The sequence below is a fragment of the Melanotaenia boesemani genome, chromosome 8, assembly GCF_017639745.1.
Source record: "Melanotaenia boesemani isolate fMelBoe1 chromosome 8, fMelBoe1.pri, whole genome shotgun sequence".
Lineage (NCBI taxonomy): Eukaryota > Metazoa > Chordata > Actinopteri > Atheriniformes > Melanotaeniidae > Melanotaenia > Melanotaenia boesemani.
The window spans coordinates 8,245,276-8,266,423 of NC_055689.1; the positions used below are offsets into that span (position 1 = coordinate 8,245,276).

At 39.8% G+C, this 21,148-nt stretch overlaps 2 protein-coding genes across 6 annotated transcripts; both read right to left on the reverse strand.

Moving 5' to 3' along the window:
* Positions 1-118: 118 nt before the first annotated feature.
* pgap6 (post-glycosylphosphatidylinositol attachment to proteins 6) lies at positions 119-15,744 on the reverse strand. Of its 5 annotated transcripts, XM_041992237.1 has the most exons (15): positions 15,575-15,744; positions 13,537-13,720; positions 13,171-13,372; positions 11,279-11,406; positions 9,800-10,065; positions 9,373-9,707; positions 9,175-9,271; positions 8,174-8,288; positions 7,847-7,992; positions 7,386-7,564; positions 7,018-7,164; positions 4,648-4,764; positions 4,314-4,562; positions 3,385-3,453; positions 119-3,111 (listed from the first exon to the last, which is right to left on the reverse strand). In XM_041992237.1, the coding sequence occupies exons 1-14, from the start codon at positions 15,636-15,638 to the stop codon at positions 3,409-3,411; spliced, it is 2,274 nt and encodes a 757-aa protein (XP_041848171.1). In that variant the 5' UTR covers positions 15,639-15,744; the 3' UTR covers positions 119-3,111; positions 3,385-3,408. The 5 variants fall into 5 exon arrangements, 4 of the variants coding, with proteins under 4 accessions (XP_041848171.1, XP_041848170.1, XP_041848169.1 ...); XR_006011253.1 differs by having other exon boundaries at positions 3,385-4,562; XM_041992236.1 differs by having other exon boundaries at positions 119-3,453.
* Positions 15,745-16,302: 558 nt separating this feature from the next.
* LOC121644361 lies at positions 16,303-20,885 on the reverse strand. The gene is made up of 3 exons (XM_041992267.1): positions 20,265-20,885; positions 19,564-19,748; positions 16,303-17,201 (listed from the first exon to the last, which is right to left on the reverse strand). The coding sequence occupies exons 1-3, from the start codon at positions 20,475-20,477 to the stop codon at positions 16,649-16,651; spliced, it is 951 nt and encodes a 316-aa protein (XP_041848201.1). The 5' UTR covers positions 20,478-20,885; the 3' UTR covers positions 16,303-16,648.
* Positions 20,886-21,148: the final 263 nt, after the last annotated feature.

Genomic DNA, 21,148 nt, shown 5'->3' on the forward strand with positions numbered 1-21,148 from the left:
CATATCTAAGGATTACAATAATCTGCTTTCCTCTGCTCCCCCAGCCCCTCTCTGGTGTGAAAGTGTGTTCGTCTGTGTGTGTGACCGAGGAAAGAAGAAAAAAGATAACGACACATAATCACGAAAACATTTTACATTTCACCCTGTACAACATATTTATTTACTTTTTTGTGAGCTAAAAGCTGTTTTGACATTCAACAGATTGAAAATAACTTTACAGATCAGGGAAGTAAAAGCAGATTTTACAATAAACATTTCAGTTCTTCAAACTGAGAACAAAGATTAGCTGTAGTGGTAAAATGCTTTTGTCCCCACGTTCCTACTGAAAAGTGACGGAGTGAGTCTCACGCATACACAGCAAAAAAATAAAAAAAATATAAAAAAGGTTGAAAAAGTAAATGAAACAAGGGAGGCTGACAGGATCAAACTGAAAATGTGTGAAATCACAAGGGAAAATGTGACAAATACATGGATGACACAAACTGGAGTACAGGTCTTATTTTACTTGAAATATGAAGAGTTCAACAGCTAAACACACACTCGCACTACACACAATTCATCCACAAAAAAGACAAGAGGAGGCACTAGACAGTCTTTATATACATTCATCCAGTGCTGATTCAAACACATTTAGGTAAAAATACATCATAAAAGTGCTTCAGAATAACGCTGGTAAAAAGGAAAAATTCAAAGTTTTACAACAAGACAAAAATAAAGTTTCAGGAGGAGTTGCATGTCAATCTGTAAACCTGATTTTCTCCGAGTGTGTGACGAAGCTACCTCGTCTCATCCAGTCCACTTCCACATTAAATTAAATGGCCCTGAATTCCAGTTAAGACACACACATGGAAGAAGGTTAAATGGGACCAAACATCAAAAAGTGCTCACAGGTCTTTGGGAGTTCCAACTGCAAATGTGATAAAGTTGTTTTAAGTCTGTTTCATAAACTGCCTCCAAAAGGTCTGTTTGGCAAAAATCTGAGAGCGTGCTGCATTCAATGGGCCTTGGAATTTGGATACTGAAAACAGAAATTAAGCCATTATACAGCTCCCAGCTTTTGGATGAGAAAGAAATGGCTGAAATCCATCAGGGTGCAGCAAGTTTAACACAGCAAGTTATGTTTTAATAGTGATGTTTCAGTTAAAGAGAGAGAAACCAGAAGTCAGAGTTTATGTTGGTGCAAAGAGGGGTGGGGGGTTGTATATGTGTGTTGTGTGGGTGTGAATTTTTATGTTATATACTTGAATGTATGAAAATTTTATATATATTTAAAATTTGTCGTCATTATGTAAAATACTTTGTGCTGCTTTTGCATGAAAAGTCCTTTATAAATAAAGTTTAACTTAAAGTTTGATTTAAGTCAGCTGGCTGGTTCTGATGTTTCTATTTAACTTCAACTCAGCGTACGTTCCCATAAAAGGGATTTAACGATAACTCCCTGACACTTCCTTAATAAAAAGAGAAAGTTGTGAAGACGCTGCAGAAAATAATTAGTTGCACAAATCTGAATAAATACACACTTGCCGCTCATTTAATGAGATCTTCACCTCATAGTAACACAGAAGTCATGTTAGGTTCAGACCAAATCAAAGCTAAATTTAATTAAGAGAATATTCTCCTATTTGTAGGCATAGGTCTGTGAATTTCCACATCTACGTCCAATCTAATCTGAGAACTGGCAAAGCAAGACAAGACATTAAAACAAAGAACATTATTACTTATTACTGCATTAACAACTAAACTTAGCACAAAAAGAAAGAAATTGTTGGTGCATTATTTCTTTATTGTAACTATTCTTTTTGGAAATAAATATCATACCTGTTTGTTTCATTCTAAATGGTGCCACAGTAGTAAGGAAAATGCTTTATAGGATGGCTTTTCTGGTAACCCAGAAGCTCAAAACAGGCTGATGCTCTACATCAGGGATCACCAAGTACAGCACAGGGGTCAAACTCTGGTCCTCAAGAGCCATTATCCTGCAGGTTTTAGTTGTTTCCCTGTTCCAACACACCTGATTCAAATGATCCATTAATTTCAGTCAGGCGTGTTGGAGCAGGGAAAGAAAAAAAAAAAACAAAATCCTGCAGGACAATGGCCCTCAAGGACCGGAAACCTACAGAACTACAGAATTGAAGGCCAGGGTCCTTCAGGGTTTAGAGGTTTTCCTGATTCAAATCAAATGATTATCCAACAGCTTGTTGTCAAGTTCTGCGCAAGCCTCTTAATGACCCATTCATTTGAGTCAGATGTGTTTGCAGCAGGGAAACATGTAAAACCTGCAGGACACTGGCCGAGGAGGTCAGGAGATTGTGACCCCTGATCTACACGGGTAGCTGTTAATGCTGGTTTGTGGTTAAGGTTGAGTTTCAAGCTGGATAAAGTGTTTTATATAAACTAGAAAGATGTTACTAAATCACACAATTGGAAGTTACATTTGGAGACTGAAACACCAACATCTGAAAGCGGTACAGTAGTTAAAGTTAAAGATAATTAGTGAAATGTCAGTTATCTAATATTTATTCAATGTTTTCTTTCCCCTTTTAAATTCTTCCTTTTTGACAAAATCAGACTTTACCTTTTCTACTCTTGTCTCCGATTACATTTAAATATTGCTTTAGTCTAATTAAAGTCTTGGATATCCTCATCGGAATTGGTGACCTTACGATGCATTTTACACTCGATTTAACCTGAAACTGTGAAGATAAACTTTTTTAAAGCAGGTCATGTGTTCAGTGTAGAAGCACCAAAGTGCTTTACACTAAATATGACTGCAAACCATCCACAGTACACCTCTCAGATTTGCCAAGACAGTTTATAAATAACAACAAACACTAACAATTTTGCAGCTTATTTAACTGAAATCACAGATGCTTTGTGTGATCAGTTATTAGACCGTGAATAAGGAAAGAAAGGTTTGGTGTAAACTTTGCATCTTATTGTCAGGTTTCATAAAAAAAGGCTTAAGTCGGGACTGAAAAGCCACATACGGGTTACCAAATAGTACATCTCACTCCTTTTGTAGGGGTTTTCTTTGACTTGCATCAACGTGCAAAAAATTCATCAAATGCAGCATGCAGAGATCATCAGACATCTGAAGACAACGGCTCATCTCTGCCACAGGAAAGAGGCATAAAACAACGTCAGCTGCTGCCAGTAAAAGTCCAGTATTACAGTATTTTATTATTACTAAAACCTTCAGCTGCTTCTTTTCCACTGACAGGGTGACAGTTAAAATGAAAAGAGAAATATCTATTTAGTTTTGCAATAAGAACCTCTGATAGTTTTGAACAGTAATACAACAAAAAAATACAGTTTGTTAGGAAACAGTAAATGTGAGAAACATTGACCAACCACGTGATAAGAGTGCAAATATTTTGCTACTACCTGGCTGTTTAGGATGAAGCACATTTAAAACTGATCAAGAAGTTTGAATTCTTCAAATTTTACCAAGGCCTGTGAGGAAAAAACAAAGATACCAGAGTGAGGAGGGTTTGTATCAGCTGTAAATATCTCATATTGCATCTGGAGACTTGAGGATAATCTGAATATAAGGATTTAAAAGAGTTCCACAAAGTGCTATTATACAGAAATATTTCAAACATTCACATCCTATCCTACTAAAAATATACACAAACATGATGAGCACAAACTCCTGCTTGTGAGGCTAAAAATCAGGAGGTCTGGTACCTGAAGGTTGCAGTGTTCAGAACAATTCCTGGTGGAGGTTGCAGCAGATTCAGTTTGCACAAAGAGTTTGCATCCAAATATATAGACAGTTTTACACTTGATGCACATGAACTGTGGAACTTTATGTAAAGAATAAATAAATAAATTTACTTACCTATGAAGCTTTAAAAAAGGGCTTTTGTGATATCTGACTTTCATGGTCGAAAGCGTTCACGATAATTGATCTCATTACAAAACTTTAAAGAGAATAAACTTTGCTGGAAGCCAAATTACACTCAAATAGGATCTAAGCATCTTTGAAAATGGTTAAAAATAAAAATATTCTCCTTTTATATTGTTTGGGTTTTATTGGGCGAGATCAAATATCATGTAGATATTTTTTGCTTTTTTTCCACAATTAATGTCAAATATTTCGACACCCCATGTTTAAAATGTGTCAAAGATAAAGTCAGATTGTGTTGTTTTATCAGGCACACAGTGCTTGTGAATGTCTACTGTACTTGAAAGCATCACACTGTCCAACAATCAATAACCAGTCGCTTTGCCTCTTTACAGACTCTCCTGATCTGCTATGTGACAGTGTAGAGTTCCTCTTTGCTGCTCTGACAGAGTGTATATCCACAAACCCTGGGTCTCCAGCTCCAGCCCCAGCTCCAGCCCAGCGCCCCCCTCTCCTTCGGTGGCAGCAGGAACACCACGCAGCTGGCCACCAGGATGTGCCACAGCGAGTGTGTGTAGTAGTAGTTGTCCTCCGTCTCGGCAAAACTGTACAGACATACTCCGACGAGAGCGCAGAGGGCTCCAGGGAGGAGGTAACAAACCCAGCGCCGCCAAGAGGGCGGGTAACAATGTCGGCGACGGACCCCTCGGTACACCTATAAGAGAAAGAGAAGCAGGCAAGTGGATTTTACCTTCGTCCACGCAGAGTTTTACACCGTGTAACACTGATGTGTTTCTTACCCAGGTGATGATCATGAACATTATGGCACAGAGGATGGGGCCCAGCAGGTTCCACAGGCCTTTGCGGTCCAGTTGCATTGACATGGCAATCAGCAGAGTCCCAAGCATGAATAGAGTCTTAATATGAGGTAGAAAAAGTATATATTTTATCAATAGCAATGCCTAGCACAAATCTTTCTGTACTGCCAGGACAACAGGAAACAGGTGCAGGAGTTAGTTCTACTGAGAAGTTTGAAAACATATAGAAGAATCCAGCAGCCGTTTTGTGTGCTGCGCCATCTTGTGGCGGTGCAGTGGCGAGTCCTAATGACATCGTATCTCCTCCCGCCTGCGGACATGGACAGCAGCATGGATAGCTGGACCCACGGCGTTAGACTGTAGTCCACAGTTACTGATCAAAGTTTCGTATCTGGTCATTTCAGTTTTTAATTTTAGTTGCTTCAATGTAAACACTTCCCATTTGTCTGGGAATCCATTTGTGAATATAAAACACAAACCTCATTACAATAATTTATCAAAAAAAGGTATAAAAAAAAAAAACAAAAAACAAAAACTGCTTCAAACTTTTGCTAAAGCTGTTAATTTTTTACTGTTTCAGGTATCTGACGGTTGTTTTAAAACTAGTTACTGACCAAATGATTTTTACTTTCTGCTCACAACCTTGCCTTAATAAGAGTAAATAACACCGCAGGCCCTCGTCTCTTTGCTAATTTACATTAACTAGTGTAACAAACGCTCCCCGCTTAACGGTAACATGGATGCGCAGAATTTACTGTCAGATTGACAACTGTGCTGTTGTTGTTGGGAATAAACTCATGTTTCCTGTAGCATTATATAAAGGTGCCACCAACACACTCTCAGTCCTGCTGTGCCGCCAGCTGACAGCATCAACCACTGCCCCCCCGCCCATGTCAGACAGTTTTCCACTACAGCTCAAAACTGCAAAACTCCTTCCAGGTTTCTTTGATATCATTATAAAAACAGTACAATTATTTTCTCCTCTGCTCTGATATGCTCAGAAATGGCAATGATGGAAGGACTACTTCCAATATTTGCCCAGATTCATCTATATAAAGAAAAAAAGGCATAAACAGTTTGCACATATCTGACCAACTTCTTCCACAGTCTAAACCCTCTTACACAAGCTTCCTGTCATTTGTTTAAGAAGTCTTATGGAATAGCTCCACAGACTTCTTGAAAGACTTTCTAATGTTCTTCTTTTTGTTTATCTTTTTTGGAGGATCTGCCTTAAAATGTTGAGTCTGGGCTCTGACCTGCTGCTACTAATTTTCAGCCCAGTTCTGGTCTGAGCTTTCAGCTAAACGCTCTTTGGGAATCACCATGGTGGAAAAAGTTGGTGGAAAGAACCATTTTACGTAAATGTGTTGTTTTCTCTGCCATTTTTCATGGATGCAACTAAAGGAATGATGTATGATGTATGTACGATGCTGTCCCGCAACTGATCTTCATTCTAGTCCTCCGAGCCGGAAATCTCATGTGCCCAAACGTCATCTAACAAAAACGTAGAACCATAGCAACAACTGGTAAAAAACGAAGAAGAAGAAACACACCATGGAAGGGGATATATAGGACGAGGGAATGATGTCTTCGGACTATTGTTAACAGAAAAAGCCAGAACTGAAAAATAACAGACTGGAGACAGGGTGAACACGGACTTTATATCCTTCCTTGTTCTCCAGCCAGCTCGCTCTCTGATTGGTTACATTCTGTGCCACGTCACCATCCACGCAGACACAATTCATGAGTCGTCGGTGTTCCTCACACACGTGAAGACTTTTGGTCGTAAATATCGAACATGTTTAATACTTCCAACTGTCTGCTACGACCCGGTTCAGAGCCAATTATAGGGACAAATGCACTCGTAACACACCTCAGACCAAATGATAATTGTACAGGAAAATCTTATAAGACTCAAAATAACCGGGTGTTTACCATCCTTGGTCGAGAATAGGCAAAATTGGGACAAAAACAACCTGAAAATCTTTACGTGTATACCAGGGTTGACAGGCTGCTAGTACCAAAGGGACTTTTTCCAAGTTATCTGTTATGTGCAAACCTAACGCTGACTCATCCCATGAGGTAGGTGTGTCTTTGTTAAGTGACTAAATAAACAAGAATAAACAGAGCTCTAATAAAAATGGTCAAGCACAAGGACTGATAGAGAAAGTCAGCCAACATTCAAAGATAAACATTAAAGGAAACTTCATAAAGCCTGAAGAACTATTACTCAAGCCCACCTGAAAGGATGACAAGAGTATAAAGAAAGGAGGAGTGGCACAACACTTTTTTGTTTTCTAGGTTTTGATCTTGTGCAGAAGTAGAACAAGAAGGAACTATAATTAGTCTTACATATTTGGCTGCGTCTATGATTCGAGCCATGCACAGGATGGTGACCCAGATGGAACAGACCGACCCCAGGAAGTCACAGAATTGTAGGGTATCGTATTCCATCATACACAGTACGACCACACCTGGCTGGTCACATGCATGGTAGAACTACATGAACAGAAACAGACATGAAAGTTAAGGAATCACTGACTGTTTTCAGGCTGTTTCAGTCTGCAAAAACAGGCCAGGAAACTCACATTCCAGTCTTCAAACTTATATACACACACACTCGTGTTTTCATTACTAATTAAAATTAATCAAAGTTTGCATCACATCACTAGAAACAACTTGTAGAATTTCTTTGCATCTCCTAAAGTTTTCTTTCTTACCGTGGAGAAGAACATGGTGAAGAGGTAGACGGAGGCCTCGGTGATGTAGAAGCGTTTGATGGCCACCACGATGGCGGGCAAGAAAGACAGGTTGCTGAGCGTCAGCAGCAGAGTCGACGTCAGCTGGCGACTGTATGACTGGGCCGTCGAGTCGTCAGTGCAGCCCCAGCCATTCCAGCCTACACACACACACACACACACACACACACACACACGATGCATGCAATCATTTAACAATGAAAATTAAGATAAAAACAGAGAACATGTATTATTAAGGTTAAAGTGAAAAGTAGGCGTTACAGAGGTTTGGGCCTTGATCAAAAATCAGTACTTGGATGTGCCAGAACTTTCTTCAGCTAAACGAAGATGAAGCACATAAGGTTGCCTTATGTATCAAACGGGCTCCAGTATAGTAATAAATTTGCCTTGTGTGAGTGTGTGTTTGCGTGTGTGTGTCTCACCAGCCTTGCAGTCACAGGCAGCGTACAGGTAGCTGTAGGACCTCAGCAGTCTACATTCGCCATACGGCCCACAGTTCTCTACACAGGCACTGATAAACACCTCCGGGACCACGTACGCTACTGATGTATTGCCACAGTTACTGCTGCTTAAATCATAACACACACACATTTGCACATTATTAAAGAGACACTTCACAGCAAAATCCAGGTTTTACTCTCAGATTAATGTCTAGAAACAGACCAGAAATATGTTACTTAAAAATGTGCAAATAACCAAAAAAACTAAAACACGCTGCTACAACACTACTGCATGTGTGTGTGTGTTACCTGTTGCACACGAGCTGCATGGTGAGGTACCACGTTGTGGACTGAGGGAAGGGCAGCCTGACCACAGCTTTAGGAAAACTGGCATTCACGCTAAGACCATGCCCTCCGAACAAAGCTGTTGATGAAACAGTGATCTGTGTTACTGTCATCGTCTCCAGAGTTCAGTCTGGTAGCAGAACAGAGAGAGGTCACTCCCACCCACAGAGAATTTAGCTAAACACTCTTCTAATGTTTGGGCTTCGTCGTCAGAGGTTAGTGAGTGTAGCTCATACAGAGATTAAAAATCTAAATACTGACGTACAGTCGTTAGAAATAAACTTCCAATTCTAAAGGTTTTAAATTTAAGGACTTCAGTAAATACATAAATAAATTTGGTCCTCACCAGGAGCCTATACTACAAAGCCGATAAATATCACTGCCATGTCATTAAAGCACGAGTAGATCTAACTTACAACTGTGTATTTTATAAAATAAGAAAGATTTGTCCTAATTCTGTCAGATCTAACGCCTTGGTGTTTTCATTTATCTTTGCAAATGATAAAGAATAAATAGAAAAATGAATCAAACCAGTCAGTAGATTTATAGCAAAAGTTAACTTTCTGCCATCCAGACTGAATCCTGGCAGATTTAAAAAAAATTATTGAAGTTATCCAGTAACTAAACTTTAAATATAAATGTGGGTGTGGATGTACATAATTTGATGCAGTTTGGTGAGTTTGATACGCTTCACGCACACATTCAGTCTAGGTGGAGACAGCAGGAAATCCTGTATAGTAATTGTTGTAAAAAATAAAAATAATCTAAAGTCAAAACTTTAAAATTCAGCAGAAACTAACTTCAATAAGTATTTTAGGCTGCTTAAGTATTTCTTCCTTGATGGCACTTCTCTTATGAAGTGAAAGTTAAACAAAGCCCTTTTAACATAGAAAATGTAAACAAACAGGTTTAAAAGGTTATTTAGGGTAAGCTATTTAAGATTTTTAAATGAAATGAAATGATACCTGTGCGACAGGGCTGAGAGTGGTTGAGTTCAAGGATTGGAGCCCAGGGAGAAAAACAGGCCACCACGCTGCTGCTGTTCCCCAGTGTTGTATTAGTCTACAAATACAACAGACACACATGTATCAAAGACCATCATCATGACAGCTTCTCTTTGTCCCCCTCACACCTAACTGCACATGTGCTGCAGCGGTACTCACAGTGTTGAGTGTGAGCTGCAGGTTGAGTGTACCACCCGTTGCTTGTGTGTGCAGGGGGTAGGTGAGCAGTGTGGGGTGTGTGTCCGAGACGCTGACGTTGGGTCCATTGACGGGTGTGAATCGGAGCGAGAGGACGTCCAGCTCCTCGCACAGCACAGGGATGCTCTGCACACACACTGACCCCAGCAGAGCAGCAGACTGGTTGCCAAACCTGGTCACATCTGTAGACGCAGAGCTGTTGCCTGCTGACGTTGAGCCGCTCTGGCTGATGTTGACGCGGCGCTTGTTCATGTCATCATCTGGTTTAAGGCCCACACTTTTTGGCTTACATCCCACTGAGGTAAACATTGAAAAAAGGGAAAGAAAACACAAGGGAAGTGAGTAAGAACAGAGTTTTAAAGTAGAAAACATTTGCCCCTTTGTTTACCTGTGTGGTTTGAGGAGATGCTAAAGGTCACAGTGTGGTTGATTTGGCTGCTCTCCACGACAACTTGTAACCAGGTGTCCCAAGGTGGGTTAGAGAGAGTGGCAGAGCAGCCAACCCCTGAGCAGTTTACTGTTACCGGGCCCTGCTGCAGAGATACAGAGCCAATCCTGAGGAGCAGGGAACAATTTCCACTCTCTGCTGCTCTCCCTGACGAGCAGTCAGACACAGAGACGGCGAGAGAGGAGGCAAACTCTGGAACATAAAACCTGAGACAGAAACATTTCCATTCAATGTTAATTAAATGCATACTAAAGAGGAAGTAAAGGGTATTAAACCAGTGGCGGAGCTAGACTTTTACAAATGAGGTAGCCAGAGGGCGGGAAAGAGTTCATCAGGAACACAATCATTCCTACTAAGAAAGGAAATGATTGTGTTTATCCCTCTAACTTATACTCACATACTCTGCTGTAATAACTGTGAAAAGCAGCATCAGTTAGCTGGAATAATTTTGGCTACAAGAAGGATGATATTGACCAAACGCAGGTTCTGTGTCGACAGTGCCTTGTAGTAACAACCACCACACAGCTCAGTACAACGAATGCAAAGCCAGATCAGAGTGTCGTCCAAAACAAAGAAGAAACATTTCAGAAGTCTTTGCAAACGTTACACCATATGAAAAAGATTCAAACGTCAGAAAGAAATAGTGGATGCTATCACATTTCACCTGGCTAAAGACATTTATGTTGTCTTCAAAGACGGTTTTAAAAAAATGATCAGCTCACTTGACAAATGGAATATTATACTGTCACGCTACATTTTTACTCAAGTTTTACCGTCCGGAGCTGTACAAGAAATGCAAGGCTGAAGTTTAAACAGAACTTCAGATGTGGAGTATTATGCAGCGACAACAGACTCTCACATACAGACAAAAATCATACTTGTAAGGTTCACAAAAACAGGTCATATCATTGCAGGTCAACTATCAACAAGATGGCAGGAGTGCAGCATGACTTAAAATGATATTCAAGTCAGCTGTTAAAAACTCCTGTATTTTTTCATTTTGCAATATATATCATAGGGTAATAAAAAAAATAATATTGTGCAGCCCTAAACTAAACATGACATTGTTTCCCCACATTACCTTAAAATGAATCAAGTGCTTATAACTAGATTAGCACTGATATGTAGCTTCATGCTAACATCGGGTGATTGTCATTTCATATTATTAGTAGTTTTAGTTACAAAGACAAAAACGAATGTCAATATTTTTAAGGATGACAAATTAGGAAATTACTTTAAAATTAATTTCAAAATGGTGGTCCAAGCGTGTCTGGAAAGACATTTTTGTCCTCCTCCAGTAACCATTCAAATCACCCGAGGTGGTACCTGGGGTGTCCAGTCTGATTTCACAGTGTCACCCTGGCCACCCCTTTAGCACCGTTCCTGTATTAAACACGTGCATGCACAAATTCTTCTTACTTAAGGCGTGCAGGTCTGTCAGGGGCTGCAGTCTGTTGCAGGAATGATCCCTGCTGTAAAACAGGAGTGTCCACTGCTCTCCTGATAGAAAGCTGAGGCTGGAAGAAGTAGGAGCAGGATGGAAAGCCCTAAAAAAATAACAGTATAACACAGATTAAAATAAATATCTGTAAGTGTGCTGAAGCAAACTTCTCAAAGTTAACAACAACAACATAAGATCAGAAGAATACAGAAATTTAAGATAAACACTACTGACTGAAAACCTGCAAGATAAACAGAGCTAAAGAATGTGGCTAAGCTGCTTCACATACTAAACAATCTACCTGCTCCTGTTCAGCAGGTTGGGGTAAAAGAAAATTTACCAGCTTGAGCATTACAGGAACACTGCAAATTCATCTTCCCCCTTTCAAGTTACTTCTGCAAAATCATTCTAGTAAACACGTATCTATGGCATACCCAAAGTAATTTGAGAACTTTTCTAGAACCATACAGACTGAATGCATGATTTGGTGTCTTTTGAAAGCACTCCCCCCACCATGGACATACCATGGAACACAGTGAAGACAGACATCAAAAAGTGGAAAATATGGGAAAACGGTGACACTTCAAAGAACTGGACAACCCCCCTAAAATTGATGTAAAAAAGACAAGATGAAAACTGGTCAGGGAGGCTGCCAAGGGACCGACAACAACGCTGAAGGTACTGCAGAAACTTCCAGCAAGTTCTGGTGGGGTAAAAACGTGACACTTATCTCCTGTATTCTTCATATGTCTGAACTACAGGGTAGAGCTTTAAAATGGAAGATTTTGCTGACAAAGAACAACATCCAAGCCTGGCTACAATGTACAAAAAAAAACAAAACATAGCAGATTTATTTTTGGCCCAAAACCTTCAGGCGTCTGCCAGAAAGCTGAAGCTGAGGACGAATTTCACCTTTCAAGACTTGCAAGTCTTCCAAAGTACGGCATCACCAGGACAAAATTAAAGTCGTGCAGTGGACCAGAGACCAGACCTAAATCTAATAAAAAATCTGTGGGGTGACCTGAAGAGGGCTGTGAACAAGAGATATCCTCATAATCTGACAGACTTTAAGTGCATTGTATTTGTTTTTCAATTGAGTTGTTCTTATAGGTCACATTAAATATGGGAGAGTGATTTATTGTGGTCTCATTTTTTTTCATAAAGGTCTGGCATTTTGTGTGTACACTTTTGATATCCACTGTATGCCTACATGCTTTCCAGAAATGGACCCACACAACTATCACTCTTCGTGATATGTGATATTTCCTTTCTACCATTGTCATGACAGCATGGCTCCACTATTTACTGAAGTAAAGGTTCCACATGAGTGCACACGGGATGCACACAGTACTTGCTTCAGCCATGCTGCTTCAGGCAGAGCTTTCTTTGCTGGATATTTAAAGCTTCACATGCAACCATACAGAGAGCTTCACAAGTAATCTGAAGTCACTTCCTAACGAGTCATTTTACGGCTGGTTCAGTGTATGTGCAGCAGAAGAACATCATGCTGTGGACATTACATAAAGTTCCTGTAGAGAGAAGTGAGGTGTTCATAAAAAAGCTCAGGACAATGGTTATATTTTAAAACCACCCTAAGTGTGAACATACACACTTTGAAAAAGACAGACAAATACTGATCAGTGCAAGTTACCATACATCTTCTCATTTTTGCTTTGACTGCACCCACTGTGGCCAATATATCAAAAATGGTTTGTATCAAACAAATCACGAGAAGCTCCACTTTCTTCCACTTATACACAACAGATGTGTAGAAAACAGCCAAAAAGGACTGGGCAACTGATGCAGCTGGAGGATAGCTGAATCAGGTAAGAAAAATCAGACTCAGTATAGTGAACATCTCCATACAAACCTTCTGCTCTATACGGCCGTCATCCTCAGGCAAGTGAGCAGCAACGTACCAATCACCTGGAGCCGGGTCCGTGAGGTTAAACGTTGCAGAGTTCTGTGAGGTTACCGGCAGAATCAGAGACAAACAGGGGCTCCAGACTGTTGCATTGGGAAACACCAACCCCATTGGGTTTATGACAGGAGGGGCGCCCCATCGAATATGGCTAGAAAGGAGAGAAATGTGGAGTTAAAAAGAAACAAAGTATGGTTTGAAAATTCAACCAATTCATTTAGGAGAGGGTATAAAGAGCTAAAAAAAAAGTCACAAAAGGGGAAAAACGGCTTTATGTTTTCATGATGGAAAGTTTCAGTGCCCGTGTTGTCTTACATGGTGACATTATGCTGTCCACAGTGGAAGCTGTGGCCCTTTGTCACTGAGAACAGCCAGCGGGCGATGGCGGTCTCCTCCGGTATGTGGAACCTCTGCAGCCTGACATTGCCATACCAGCTGTACTTTGACAGCTTCTGAGCAGGTTTGGAAGAAAGCTCTGATACAAAAGTCACCTGGCCATCTGTAGGAGGAAAAAAGAAAAGAAAAAAGCAATCTTATTAATACAGCAAACATCTTGGAGATTATTCTAAAACCAAACTGAGATCATATGTCATTAATTTATTGTCGTTATTTTATGATCAATAGCAAGATAGTTTGGCAAAGAAAAACAAGGAAGAACTAAAAAGTGGCATTACTCAGGAGGTAGAGCAGGAGGTTTAGCTACACTAGGAGTCAAAAGTCCAGCATGTTTGGTGTGAACCTAGCCAGGACTACTGCAGCAATGCATCCTGTTTGCACTGGAAATCTGAGCTGGGACTTACCTAACACCCAAGTGGATTATGCTCCAAATGTGGGCTGGGAAGCCAGTCATATTTGCTCATTGTTGGGCTCACTGACCAGACAAGCTCTGATTAGCTATTCAGACAGATAACAATGCATGATGCTGTATTTTATACAAACACATCATGCATTGTTATCTATGTGTTCACTGCCATAGGTAGGACGGCACTGTGTATGAGACTGATTTAATGAGATGTTAAAATGAGAAACCATGAGGTTCCTCCAACATTTTGAGTCTAATCCATCTCTTGGGAGGCTTACCAGTTGAACTTTCTTACTGGGAGCTTAAAATTCTTCCGAGCGCCCAGCTTCATGGATGCTTGTACCAAAACAATTAAGCATAGAGGAGTGATGGGAGTATTATTATATGGGGCTGTATGTTTTTTCAAGGTGCTTCAGTTAAAATGTAGACGACTCCAAGACGCTATTAAACGAGACAACGCAAGAAATTTTCATAAAGTGGCTGTGCTTTAGCAGCACGAAAAAAAGATGTCAGCAAGCTGCCACAGTTTTCCTTTTTGTAATTCAAACAAAAAGTGACGGCTCAACCTGCATCATACTGTGTGAATTCAAAGCACAGCAATGTCATGAAATCAGCTGGGTGATGATAGTTTTACAGGTTAGAGTAGTGCATTCTGGGATGCCTGCTCATATCATTGTGGCCCTGTGCCAATGACCAAAGTTGCTGGCTCAGAGGGTATTCAAAGCAGAAAATGCATGAACTAAAAATGTGTTCTGCATGACTTGAATCCAGTTTAAAATATTTTAAAAGCCCACTTCCCACAGCATGTTTAAGGTTGCTGCTCCGTTAGTAACGTTCGGAGATGGAAAAATGGGAGAAATCTGTTGCATCTTTGTGCTGGCAGCTTAAGTGATCATAGACATCATTTCTGTGGAAAGAAGTTATTTTTTTTCTTCTTTTTTACCTGAATAAAGCTAAAACTATACTGTTCAATTTAAAAATCATGCAATACTTTTGTGAATTAACTACTATTTAAACAGTAATATTTGACCTTTTGGCACTCATTTTGGTTGCCTGCAGTAGCTACTGGAAGTTACTTTAATTTTTAAAATATAAATGTATTTGTGATATTCCATAAATGATTGGGAATTTTAAGACATAATTATTCATTATTTTACATTTGATGGTAATGAAGATACACTTTACTTTCCACTGAGAATGCCATCTACAATTAGTAAATTAGAATAAAATATTTTAAAATAAATGACTGACTATAAATGTGATAATATAGCAGGAACTGCCAATATTGTTGTAGTGAGTTATTTTATTTTGATATACTGGCTCCACTGTTGTCACCTTCAAACCGAGTCAACGTGTAGCTAAGAGAGGAAATAAAAAATAAAAAAGACGAAACGTACTACAGTGCACAAGTTAGAGACTCTCGAGAGCCAGTTTTTAGAAAAATAAACATACTGCGTCATGTTTATCTGTCGCTGAAGTTACTTCGAACCATCAAGCAATAACTGTTAGCAAACATGCTAAAGCCCGACCTTTCTGAGTCCCAACACTTACCGTCTCCTAACGTCCAAACCGTCAGGGCGACAAAAAGGAGACCGCGCAGTAACCTAACTTCCATGTTTCCTCTGCCACCGTCCAAATCATCACATCTTTCCGTGTCCACCTGTGTTGTCACACAAAACCTTCAACTAAAAACACATAATTCATCTTACGCGCAAAATACTTCCTGGTTTACGCATAAATACGCGACGTCATCTGGATGCTGCATTTGAAGACTGTCGGAAATAACAGCATCCCACTCACCTTACTTGAAATTAATACATCGGTTTTAATTTAAATTATTTTAGTGAGGACACTGCGTAGTGCAGGATTTAATTAAATAAATTAATTAACAAGCCAACAAAATATGTAAGTTCAACAAGAATATATAATATATTTGGCTAAACATCTATGGCTCATTTATGGGAGTACCAGATGGCACTAAAACACATCCAGCGTGATAACCAACACTTGTCATTTCACCTTCATCAGGACATTAAATGTTCAATCCATACAAAAGGGCATTAAATTCAAACATTTAAGATAGATAGACAAATCCTCAGCAAAGATAGTCATTTTTATGTTTATTACCAAAGACATATCTGGCTTATTATTTCATTTCAATCAGAAAAATTATACTTTTTTTTCCAAGTCCTTACAGATTTTTTTTTTTTTTTTTTTGCTTTCATTAATTCTAAATCTTGAAAAAAACAAAACAAAACAAAACAAAACAAAACACACACACAAAAAAAAACAAAAACAAAAAAGAACTTGATATTTAAAGTCAATAAAATAAAAATGTAACATGCATCATATAACTTCATTCTCTTCAGATTTTGTAGTTTGCATTACTTTAAAATCTTTTCATTAATTTTCTTTTGTGACTCCTAAAATATACAAACAAAACTGTCAAACACATCATCAACAACATCTTTGACAGACCTGTCACATAAATCAGTTACCACCAATCTTATCCCACCACAGGGTTTCAAAGTGCTCAGTTAAATTCTTCTGTATCACTGATAGTCTACTGTTGATCGGAGTGGCTTTAATTTAAAGTTTATTAATCTAAGTTGTTATTACAAAAGATCATAAAAATGTCACATCATCCTGTGACTCAACCCAGCACCACTGAGCATCATAGCCTGGCAACACTGTCTCTTCAATGGATGAACTCTTTTTCCCCTCCGCTGTGTTACTCTGAGATGCTGATAAGCTTTGCTGAGTTGGCGGCTCTTTGCTTTTTTCTCCTGATTCTCTACCAGGAGCAAAACTACCAGAATCAAATCTAAGTTCTCTCCGTCTGCTGGATCTTTGCAGAGCTCTTCTGATGGTTTCAGCACCACTTTTGATGTTTTGCAGCTGAGCTGCATTCAAGTCCTGTTTTTCTGACCTTAGGTCATTGGCACTAACCAAACTACTGGCAGAAGTAACTTGTTTCTGACCATGACTTTCATGTGATGAATGACTGGCTGTAAACTTGGATGAGGATGGACTTGGAGTTTTTGCTTTGCTTGAATCTGATGTCAACATTTCAAAGCGGCTTGAATCACTACAATCAGTGTGAGATGGTCCTTGATCTGCTGGTTTCTCACTGGTGGTCTCATTCAAATCCTGAGGAAAGGCTGGACTTGGACTTTCTCTGTGGGAGCAATAGTTGAAAATGTTCAATCCCGTATGAAACACAAACTCAGAATTACTTATTTTTTTAATTATTGTGACCTTGTTCAGTTTTGGTTCAATTTCGCCACATGCAAACTGGAAAAAATGTATGAATTATTTAACTATTAGAAGCATGTTGCCTTACAGATGTGAAATATTTCATTTTGTGCACATTTGCAAGGATTTAATCAGCCTGAGGTTCAAGTTGAGAACCTTTGCCTGACCTATTTTCTGTGTATTTTCATTACGGCTAGAACAATTATATATATATATATATAAAAGGTGGGACTTTAACACGCTAATTATGATTAATTAATTACAAAATAATGTGTACATTTAATCGCAGTCTGAATTCCAAACAACGGGGAACATTTGCCAGTGAACAAGTTTCTGGTACACCGAAGCTCAACTTAGCTCGCTTTAGTGAGTTTTCAGACCCTCCTAGCAACTCTATTTGAAAGAAAATCAACTAGCAACAAATCTAGGGACTCTTTTTGGTGTTATGGGAGACTGATGTAAAAGCACGTATCGTTTACTTCTTCCAATGAGCCGTGGGCGCTGCCGTAGGCCCCTCCTCCATCCAAAAGTGCTCACAGCTGCAATCAGAGGAGCAGATGTTCACTTCTGCTAGTATGAAATGAAGACAGAAAATGACACTGGCTGATCCCACCCTGGCTTACCATCATATATTAATGCCTATTAATGAAGGCATTGGACCGAACCATTTTAGAAGTGATAAGTGCTGTAAAATGTTGTAAATTCTTAATCAGAGATTAAGAGTAAAAGTACTTAAAATGACAATTTAACTTTAGGTCTGTTCAGTTGTGGCCAGGGATATTTTCTTTTTCTACGTTTTTGAATTAAAATGCAAATAACACATTTTTCCAGACATTACTAGAGCTTGAGTTTACAATATTAATGTCCGTGTCTATTATTTGATGACTACTAAAATCCATTGACATAAAAAAATGTTGCTTTCTGGGGCAAATATTGTTATACAATTAAAAAGTTATTAATAGAGATTAATATTACAAAGCATCTTGTTAATTTGATTAACTTTTTTACACCCCTAAGGTGTGTGTATATATATATATATATATATATATTGTCTTCAGACAATCATGCGCATCATCTCCAGTCTCAGAAAAGTGAGGTTGGTGTATGTTCCATGTAAAACATTATAGAACCAATTCTGATTGCATATTTAGGTGCAGCTTGGATGAGCTGTAAAGAACCGATAAAATTAGAAATTAAAGCAACACTACAAAAGTTTCCAACCTTAAGACTCTGTGCTTCTGACTGATTTTGATGGCATACTAACATTCACTATGTACATTCTTGGGACAATCAAGGCCCTGCAGCATCCTTTATTGGCACTATGTCACTTGCTAGCAACTAGATATCAACACACTGGCTGTTTTGGTTTCGCACCTTAGCTGACTCAGTAAAGAGACCCAAGAGGCCTTTATCAGAGGAAGCAAGGGAGCAAGAGATAACACAAGAGTCAACACTGGGCTGGCTTTTACTGACTGGAGGGAGAGGGAGAGAGAGAGAAGAGACAGGACAGATGCTGAATTAGCTGTCATTACAGGGCGCCAAAGTGTGAAAACCTGTCAAAGTTCTGGACCTAAAGAGTAGAAGGTAGTGAGAGGCTAGCAGAAGCTAGCAGGTACTCAACCTGGCAAAGATAGAGGGTTGAGCAGCTGTTAGCTGTTGGTCTGAACTGGGTTGGCACTGCTCCCAGCCTCTGGGACGTGGCCAGGCAACTAGCAACTGCTCCCACGGTCACTTGGGTGGATCGTGTGGCTGCTTGCTCCCTCTAGCTCTCAGCTAACTTCTTCTCTCTGCTATAGCTATGAAGAGGAGTTTGCTATAGCTAAAGCTAACTTCACTGGCTCTTCACAGCCACTGAGACTCGGGTCAGTTGAGCTGTCAGGCAATAGCCACTGAGACTTGGCCCAGTTGAGGGACTTGGCCCTAAACCAGATTAGCAAATTCATATATCCTCCTTTACTGAACGAGGACAAATGTATCCAGTAGTATTTAAGCCATTTTAAAGTCTCAAGAGGATTTTTCCTATTTTAAATGGTAAAAGCTTTAGGTTTTCAGGAATTAATAACAGCAGAGGTGGGATTTTATAAGTAAGATACAGGGGAATAGTTTCAGTCCACAACCTGGTATGACTTTAGATTTATTCTTTGAGGTATATTTTACAATCCACATTATTAAAAAGACCCACCTCTCTTCAACTAATATCATATTTAAGGTAAATCATGTACTCACTTGACTATTTTCTAGTTTATCATTAAATAGACCCATGTACACCTGGCAGGCTCTCATACCTGCAGGGAGACATCGAAGGCCCGTGCTCATCCAAAGTCACCAGGCTGCTTAGGCTTCCCGTTAAGCTGCTGCCTCGACTGGTTAAAGTGCCCCTGTCCTCCATCAGCCAGCGCATGGCCTCAATGCCTTCATGCACAGCCACCAGCTGCCGCAGAATCCTCACATCAGCAGAGCGGAGCCACCTCTGTGAAACAACATGATGTGTGTGGGTATACTATGAATTTTATACATGGAAGTCATGATCTTTAAAACATAACTTTTAGTCTCTCTTTTTACAAGTGAGGCTCCTTGGTTGTTTGTTCATTTCACAATAACACAATTCAAACAAGATCAACAGAGTTGAGCAATATTTAGGAAGGAACAATGAAGGAATTCTGCCAGAATTCTGTGTGTAAACTGGAGGTGAAGGAGAGGAGATAGATGAGGGGTGTGTTGAGGAGACAGGTGATAGCATCTGTCAATAGAGAAACAATTAAGCAGTTGAAGTGTCTCCTGACTTGGAGGACTTGACATGTCTGCAGTTCAGAACAGTCATGCAAACAAAGTGGTTGCTATAACAAGTCAAGCAAGTTGTGACTTAGGAAAATTATAAAAGACGCACGAGAGAGCGAGCAGGTCCTTTTAGAAGCACTATATGAACAAAATACACACACACAAATTCAACAAAAATCACAGATGCAAACTCAACAGAAAGCTTTACCATCTCTTGTTTTAAGTTGTTGATTTTGTCAGATAAGCTATCGCAGAAGGCGGAGTTGTGGTCTTCTCTGTTCAGGACATCAGACCTCCAGCCGTCTTCGTAGTCGGCTGCATCTCTCATCCAGATCAGAAGACTTTCTGGCGTTTTCCTCCCAATCTTACTTTCCAGCTCGTTTAAATCTGGGAGGGAATCGTTCAGGATTTCCTCTGCCATCCCAACCTTGCACTGAAACCACAATGTCCCGATCTGTGGCCGTGGATGAAGACGAGCTGGTGCGTAAATTCTCTCAAAGCTTCCAACGATCACTGTGAGAAATTAGACCCCCCGACGAGGGAGAAGGAAAATCGCACATCCATATACCACCCCCACGCACACTTTATCGACTTGCAGCAGTGTCCACACGTTATATTCCTGAACGATCTACAGTTAAAACATAACAAGTGCCAAACTTGTCACTACAGCGCAGAACAAACCGTGAAAACGCTGGAAGTGTGAACGAACAAATCGCGTGTAGTTGCTGACTGTCACCATTCATACGGCTCATGTGTTGCTGCTATGTGCCCTGAAACATGGTGCTGGAAAAGTGGAAATGCTCTGTGTGAATTCCTGAAACAATGGTGGGAGTTACACACTGCCAGTCACATGGGGAGGAAACACCTGTGCGCACCAGGCTGCTGGTGATGTAAGTTAGTGCGCACGACATTTTCTAATTACATAAAATGACGTGGTCACTGGTTATATTTATCAGATTAATTTGATCAGAGTCTAATGAAAATATTGTTTGTAATGGCTGTTTATCCAGAGTTCAACAGCAAGTGTGATGTTCAGTGTCACAGTTCTCTTACTAAACTATTGTTTCTTCGTTTTAAGCACAGCATTTTAAA